The sequence below is a fragment of the Sinocyclocheilus anshuiensis genome, unplaced genomic scaffold (genome assembly GCF_001515605.1).
Source record: "Sinocyclocheilus anshuiensis isolate Anshui unplaced genomic scaffold, SAMN03320099.WGS_v1.1 scaffold156, whole genome shotgun sequence".
Taxonomy (NCBI): domain Eukaryota; kingdom Metazoa; phylum Chordata; class Actinopteri; order Cypriniformes; family Cyprinidae; genus Sinocyclocheilus; species Sinocyclocheilus anshuiensis.
The window spans coordinates 136,143-144,853 of NW_015554069.1; the positions used below are offsets into that span (position 1 = coordinate 136,143).

Consider the following 8,711-nt stretch of genomic DNA (forward strand, 5'->3'; position numbering starts at 1 on the left):
AAGTATATGAATTGCAGGCCTGTTAACTACACTGAGAGTGAAACTGCTTCTAAAATGAGTCTCAGTGAGAAGACAGAGGAGGAATGTTCTCAGTCCTGGAGATCTCCAGAACCCAGCTGTGCTGGGTCTTTAGATGTGGATCATAATTTCAGTGATGAAACAGTGACCACTGATCATATGTGAGTATAAACACACTGGATCAAGTTAGTTGCTTAACTGTTAACATAACATAACCATGCGTGAAAATTCATTAACCTACAATTTTTTAAACAAATTTACATGTACTATTTCTGCATAGATTTATGGAGGAGACAAATTATATCTAGTAAAACCAATATATGTCATTATGCACTCTGAAAATTAATCATTAGAGAGAAATAATCATTTTGAGAAATAATTTGAGCCAATAAAAGAGATGCCTATGAACTGTTTTATGCACATGCATATGTGAAGTTCAACAGAGACTTGCTTACCTGTATATACAAGCCTTTAATACATATTAGAAATGCTTGCATACCTTAAAGGGGTGGTTGACTGTTTTTTTTTTCTTGGCTTGATTGCGTTTATGGGGTGCAGTCTAACATGTATTAATGCTTAGTTAAAAAAAAAACATTATTTTTCATATAATTTACCTTTATTCTACACCGTTCTGTCCCTTCTCCTTTGAACACTCTGATGATTTCCTGGCTTTATGAAGCCCCTCACTCAGAAATAGGCAATGGGCTCAGATTGGTTAGCTGGCCCAGTGTGTTGTGATTCGCTAATTAGAGAAGCAAAACAGCACAACACCTTCCATTCAAATAAGATAAAATAATTAACAGCTTTTCATCTCCATTGGTTTTCCTGTACAGTATGCTCCTGTCCAGTTCTGGTTTGATTCATTCTGTCTTCATTTAGCAAGTGAATAAGCTAAAAAGTAGTGGACACTTGTCACTGTATTCACTTAATCACTGTATTCTTGCGTCAGCAGTGTGGGCACAAATGATCAGACTGCAGACAACCTGAAGGATTCTCCTCAAACAATGAATGATGTTCTGAAGAGAGTAAAAGACCAACACAAAACCAGCATGAAGTACAAAAGTGAGAGATTATTTGAGGGAATCAAACTCCAGGAGAATGAAACCCTCCTGAACAGCATCTACACACAGCTCTACATCATAGAGGGAGAGAGAGAAGGAGTGAATGAAGAACATGAGGTTTTACTCTTAAGGTCTTTGATTCAATGCATAATTTGCTTAGAGGTGCAGTAGATAAAGCCCTTGAAAGTGAGAATGGTCATCTGGATCTGTTCCTGCGGTTCCTGCTGGGCATCTCACTGGAGTCCAATCAGAGACTCTTACAGGATCTACTGACACACACAGAGAACAGCTCAGAGAGCATCAGGAGAACCACACAGTACATTAAAGAGAAGATCAGAGATGGACATGGACTCTCCACTGAAAGATCCATCAATCTGTTCCTCTGTCTGCTGGAAGTGAAAGATCAGACTCTGTCCAGAGAGATTCAGGAGTTTGTGAAATCAGACAAACACTCAGAGAAGAAACTCTCTCCTGCTCACTGCTCAACAATCGCCTACATGCTTCAGATGTCAGAGGAGGTGCTGGATGAGCTGGACCTCAAGAAATACAACACATCAGATGAGGGGAGAAGACGACTGATACCAGCTGTGATCAACTGCACAAAAGCTCTGTAAGTGTTATTTTCAAACATTCATAATAAAAATTACAATGTATTGAAAAGGCTTAAATAACATCATCTTATGTTCTATATTTTGTCTAATAGTCTTGCTGGCTGTAATCTCACTGCTCAGGATTGTGAAGTTGTGTCATCAGCTCTACAATCCTCAAACTCTGTCCTGAGAGAGCTGGATCTGAGTAATAATGACCTGCAGGATTCAGGAGTGAAGCTGCTCTCTGATGGACTGAAGAGTCAGAACTGTCAGTTGGAGATACTGAGGTAATTAGTTATAATATTTTTCCATGTCTAATTTATTAGAGATTAAAGAAATATTAATGCCTTTTAAATTCAACTCAGTTTGCTTTTATTTGTATAGCACTTGTTTCAATACATATTGTTTTAAAGCAGCTTCAAAGAAAATGCATGTTTCAGTAATAGAGTGTGATAAGGCCCTAAACTCTGATGAGGTGTTGAAGAGAAACCTTAAAAGAACCCAGCCTCGAGGGGCCCATCCTCCTCTGTCAACAAAATTTATAATATAATGTCATATAACAATAATAATATACAGCTCTAAGAAAGTACAAATTACATGCTAACTCTGCACGAAATATCAAAATAAAATTGATATCGGGATATGGCTAACTGCGATTGCCTCAATGTGCAGGCTGTTATTGAATTAAAAAAATTAGGCTTTACCAGTTTTTGTTTAGAAACAAGCATGCTTCCTAAATATCTGCAGACATATTGTGGTATTTAGTTCAGTCTTTAGTACAGTCAAAAATTACAAACATCACCTTTAATATTTAATTTATCCTTTGAAGAGTATGCAATGTTATTTTACATTTGATTATTCAATTTCTGTACCTGAACACAACTACCTGAAAAATTTAATCCACTGTTTATTTAATTGTATCTGTTATTTGTGCTATTGCTTATAATTTGTTTATTTTTCTTCAAATTTTATTTTATTTTTATTTTATTTCTGTTGAGCTAGCTAAGCAAGTCGTTTTTGATGTGGTATTGAAATTGGGTCAAAACCACAAAAACAATAATTATTTTTATTTTATTTTATTCATTTACTTATTGTGGCAGGGCTAGTGACATTTTTGGCAGCACAAGTAAAAAAATAACTATCACATGCACAGTTAAACCAACGCTATATTTCAATGCATTAACGATTAGGCAGCTTGTGATCCTATTTATTAAAATATATGGTTAAAATTATGGGGTCTTGTTAGTCCATTCATTGTTGGTGTCATTGCAACATTCTTATATGAACCTGGGTCAAAACTGGAGCTGGTTAAGTCTCCGTTTACCTCAGGATGGGCATCCTGAGATAGAAATGGAAAGCAAAATTAGCATAGCTGCTGTTCAAATTATTTTAGAGATAATCTTGTACATTTGTTTTGATTTCATCAGTCATAACTGTAATACTAAGTTATGAGATGTGTTATGTGAAAGGTGGGCTAAAGAGATGTGTCTAGATTTAAACTGAGAGAGTGTGTCTGAACCACATACATGATCAGGAAATCTAATCCAACAGCTCATATGTTGTCTGCTCCATCTCAGTGTTACTCCAGTAAAAGTAGGCTAGCGTTAACATCAAATTACTTCCCAAACATTTTCCAATTATGATAGTTAGGCTGATTAGTTTAATTTTTAAGTATTTGTGACCTTCTCTATGGTCACAGTAGTTTATACACAGTAGTCTCTATAGCAGGGGTGCGCAAACTTTTTGACTTCGAGGGCCACATCAAGTTTTCCCCACCAAGTGAGGGGCCGCATAGTTATGTGTATGACAAATGAAGCTTTTTTTTAAAGGGGTCATATGATGTTGCTAAAAAGAACATTATTTTGTGTGTTTGGTGTAATGAAATGTGTTTATGCGGTTTAAGGTTCAAAAACACATTATTTTCCACATACTGTACATTATTGTTTCTCCTCTATGCCCCGCCTTTCTGAAACGCGTCGATTTTTACAAAGTTCATCGGTCTGAAAAGCGAGGTGTGCTGTGATTGGCCAGCTATCCAGTGCGTTGTGATTGGCAGAATACCTCAAGCGTGTGACGGAAATGTTATGCCCCTACCATACTGTTGATGCCGTGTCCGGCCGGAGCGACGAGACAAAAACATTAAAACCCATTATAAACGAGGCATTTGTTGCATCCAGTGGGGACATAATTATGGATTATAATGACTTATACTGTCTTTTTACGCGTTGTGTTGAATCGGTAACACTCCAAAGAGAAAGGAAAAATTGAAATGGCATCATATGACCCTTTTAATTAAACTGACCACTACTGTATACTGTATGTATACTTGTACATACATGGCAGTTCTATTCTTCTACCATCTCTGCCTTGTTTTTTATGAGCACTTTATGACACAGATAAGTTGCATTGGTGTACAAGTCGATTGATGTATGACACATTTTTATAATTTCATTCATAAATAATGTAAAATAAACTAAACGTTTACAAACATTAGAAACATGTATATATTCCCCTCACTCCACAAAAATTTAGCAGTGTTCAGAACAGAAAAAGGAACAAAAATATAAGTAAAAAATACAAATTATAGTGGCATTCACTACAAACATTTATTAAAAACGCCCAACCTAAATATTTAAAGAGAAACTGAAACTAGTGGTGTGGTTGCTGGAAAATGCGCAAAACAAACTCACTTGCCTTTCTCATTTGTCACCAATCCTAATGTGCACGCTTTGCGCTTGACCTGATTGCTTTAAATAAGTCACCTTGGAAATTGCAGCACGTTTCAGATGATTAATAAAACATGATTTATAATCCAGAAAATAACTATATCCATTTTCATAAAAATATGTGTGGAAAACATAATATTTGCCAGATAAAACGAAAAATTACTTAATCTGACCGTGTGTGTCTGTAGATTGTGTGTCTGTAGATGATCTGACTGTGTGTGTCTGTAGATGATCTGACTGTGTGTCTGTAGATGATCTGACTGTGTGTGTCTGTAGATTATCTGTCTGTGTGTGTCTGTAGATGAACTGACCATGTGTATCTGTAGATGATCTGACTGTGTGTCTGTAGATTGTGTGTCTGTAGATGATCTGACTGTGTGTGTCTGTAGATGATCTGACTGTGTGTGTCTGTAGATTATCTGTCTGTGTGTGTCTGTAGATGAACTGACCGTGTGTATCTGTAGATGATCTGACTGTGTGTCTGTAGATGATCTGTACGTGTGTCTGTAGATGATCTGAACGTGTCTGTAGATGATCTGTGTGTCTGTAGATGATCTGCTTGTGTGTCTGCAGATGATCTGTCTGTGTGTCTGTAGAAGATCTGACTGTGTGTGTCTGTAGATGATCTGACTGTGAGTGTCTGTAGATGATCTGTCTGTGTGTGTCTGTAGATGAACTAACTGACTGTGTGTGTCTGTAGATGATCTGTCTGTGTGTGTCTGTAGATGATCTGAATGTGTGTGTTTGTAGGTTGTCTGGCTGTATGGTGACAGAAGAAGGCTGTGGTTATTTGTCTTCAGCTTTGAGTTCAAACCCCTCACACCTGAGAGAGCTGGATCTGAGCTACAATCACCCAGGACCATCAGGAGTCCAGCTGCTCAAACACAAACTGCAGGATCCAAACTATAAACTGCAGATACTCAAGTATGTACAGCTGTTATAATTCATTTATATGTGTGTATGTGTTGGGGATCACCTAAAATCTTTTAAGTAATTTCTTTAAAAAACTTTTTCTCTTCAAAAATGCTCAAATGATTTTTTGTTCTTATTGAATACAGTAGAATCCACTCATTTGTGGCATTCACACAACTTTTTTCCCCATTTGTTTTGACTTTAACCTTTTTTTAAATGATACAGTGAGGTATTTACAGTGGTTAAAATGTTCACAGTTACAAAAGTATAGTCACAAGATATAAACAGTATGTCATATCTTGTCACATCCAAGTTTATGGATTTATTACCATAACAATGTAATGATGTAGAGCAGGGGTGGGCAACTCTGGCCCTCGAGATCCACTTTCCCATAGATTTCAGCTCCAACCCTAATTGAACACAGCAGAACCAGCTCATCAAAGTCTTCAGGATTACTAGAAAGCTATAGGCAGATGGGTTTAATTCGAGTTTGAGCTAATCTCGCAGCAACCTTACAGCTGGAATAATATGTGAGTTCTAATAGAACAAATAATTAAAGTGCTTTTATAAAATAATAAGCCTCATATTTTATCCAAATATAGGCATTATTTACTTCTATTGTACGTGCCTTGCAGGTGACAAGTCAAAATGATTTTCTGGGGTAACATTACCATTATATATATTTGATCTTAACTTGTACTGAACACTGAATATTTCTTAAAAAAAATAATACTGATCGGAGGCGATAGATACAGTATTCCAGTATCAGGAGACCCGGCTTGAGGTCCTCTCCCAATCCTGGCCCTCTCTGTCCCACTTCATTTCCTGTCAGTTCTCTATACTTATCACAATAAATGCAAGATAAAAAAACAATAATAAAATATATATATATATATATATATATATATAGTACAACATTCAGTTCCTGTCACAGTGTGGTGAAGGAGAAGGCAAGGTGAGGATCTAAATGCAGGTAGCATTTTATTTACAAAACAAAAGCTCAGGATCATGGAAAAATATATCATTAACTTGAACTAACACAATACATAATACATAATAAAATACAAACGGAAGACAGAAGACAATTAGCGCGTTGCTGAAAAGAGGCGGAGTTACATACGGTTCCTAATGCTCAAATGCATACATTTAATAATTTTTCCTCAATCCATGGTACTGCTGTGGCTATTAACGACAGTGTCTATTTCATTTGACATTAGTTATCATACCATTGAACTTTCTTGTTGTTTTTGTCTCTGTTTAGACTGGATCATGGAGGAGATACCAGGATCAAACCAGGACTGCGAAAGTGTAAGTCCTCTCTCTCACACACACACACACACACACACACACACACATACTTGTATTTGTGGTTTACGGGGACTCTCCATAGGCATAATGATTTTTATACTGTACAAACTGTATTTTCTATTGCCCTACACCAACCCTACCCCTAAACCTACCCCTCACAGGAAACTGCTGGCAATTTTTGAATTTCATAAAACACCGTTTTGTATGTTTTTTAAGCCTTTTGTTTTACGGGGACACAGGAAGTGTCCTCATAAACCATGTTTACGTTGTAGTACCCATGTCATTATACACATTTGTGTCCTCATAAACCATATATACCTGTACACACTCACACACACACACACACACACACACACACCTCTGCATATTTAATGATGTCAGATGTTCTGATCTGCTTTTCTATGTTCAGATGCCTGTGATCTCACACTGGATCCAAACACAGCACACACTCAACTCATCTTGTCTGAAGACAACAAAGAAACAGCATGTGTAAAAGATCACCAGCCATATCCTGATAATCCAGAGAGATTTGAGCGCTTTGAGCAGGTTCTGTGTCAACCGAGTTTGACTGAACGCCATTACTGGGAGGTTAAATTGAGAGGATGGGGTCATGTAGCAGTGGCATATAAAGGAATCAACAGGAAAAAAGGGAGCGACTGTCGGTTTGGACTCAACGACAAGTCCTGGAATCTTTATTGTTGTGATCAGATTTACTCTGCCTGGCACAATAATGAGAGGACAAACGTTCCTCTCCCTTCATCACCCACTGATAAAATAGGTGTCTATCTAGACTGGCCAAACGGCACTCTGTCCTTCTACATCATCTCTGACACACACACACTCACACACTTACACACATTCAACACCACATTCACTGAACCCCTCTCTGCTGGGATTGCAGTTTATTATGGTTATTCAATGTCTCTGTGTCAGATTTAACAACCTCATGTGAGGAACCACAGAGACACATATGGAAGCCCCCCCAAAATACCTGCTGTTTAGATTTAAATAACCAAATACTTAAGATTCTATAATTTGATAATTAATGCAGTGATTAATATGTTTCTGGCATGTTATATGTCAAATGATGCAGTGTAGCTTTCATTTCTTAAACAACCAAGTCAGAAAACATATCCCCTGGTCATTTTCCAAGTTGATAATGCTATTGGATTCAACAAAAATCCAACCAAATATTAGCAATTGTGAGATTTACAGTGTGAATAGTAAAGATATATATATATAATATAAAGTTACATCCTAATATATAAAGTCACAATTATTAGAAATGTTGTCCCAGTCAGGAGATATAAACACACAGCTACTGGTCTGGTATTTTGCGTGAGTCAGCAGAGAGTTGAGTGAGAAAAGGTGTTGGTCTGTAGAAACACTCTGGACTCTTCATTTGGTGTGATCTTATAAAAGCTACTGTAGATGTCATTGCTGTTTCACTGATCCACAGGCTCATGCTAGAGACTGTTGGTCAATGTGTTTCCCTTCTGTTCAATATATTAGGCAGATACAATCACCTCTCGATTGATATTATCATAATGAAATAATCCTATGCATCACTGATATAATATATTCCAGAATATGTTCTGTTGTAAACTAACTCATTTACGCTTTCTGATTGTAACACTTTTTTTTTTTTTTATTAAAGCCTTGATATCTTTAACGGTGTAATTGTACAATATATATATTTTTTAAATCTGAGTATTTCACAATCTTTTATTTATTCTCTTTTGTTGCTGCCTTTACATTTTATATTACTGTTTAAATTATATTATATTTGTAATTCTTTTTCTTTGTTCTGCATTTTGGATTGGTGATTTTGACAAAAAAATGGGTCAGTTAACCAAAAATGTGTTTCTTATGCTAACATCTAAATTAAACCTCCAATTTTGTTTTAGTCAAAGTAAATGACAAGATAGGAACAAATATGGCTGAATCTACTTCATTCTTCATTAGGTTGCAATAGTGAAAGTAACTTTGGAAGGTCAGATCAGGTGACAGTGTCACCTTTAAAAGGGTCATATGATGTGATTTCAATTGTTCCTTTCTCTTTGGAGTGTTACAAGCTCTTGGTGCATAAAGAAGAT

General features: G+C 36.5%; 1 protein-coding gene across 1 annotated transcript in view; it reads left to right on the plus strand.

Annotated features, from left to right (window-relative positions):
- Positions 1 to 1,207: 1,207 nt before the first annotated feature.
- The window catches only part of LOC107668684 (protein NLRC3-like), a 35,720-nt gene continuing 28,216 nt past the window's right edge, over positions 1,208 to 8,711 (plus strand). Inside the window, exons 1-4 of the mRNA XM_016460650.1 lie at positions 1,208 to 1,689; positions 1,783 to 1,956; positions 5,146 to 5,319; positions 6,569 to 6,615. Of these exons, the coding sequence (XP_016316136.1) occupies positions 1,223 to 1,689; positions 1,783 to 1,956; positions 5,146 to 5,319; positions 6,569 to 6,615 (862 nt within the window). The 5' untranslated portion in view covers positions 1,208 to 1,222. The remainder of the gene's footprint in view (positions 1,690 to 1,782; positions 1,957 to 5,145; positions 5,320 to 6,568; positions 6,616 to 8,711) is intronic.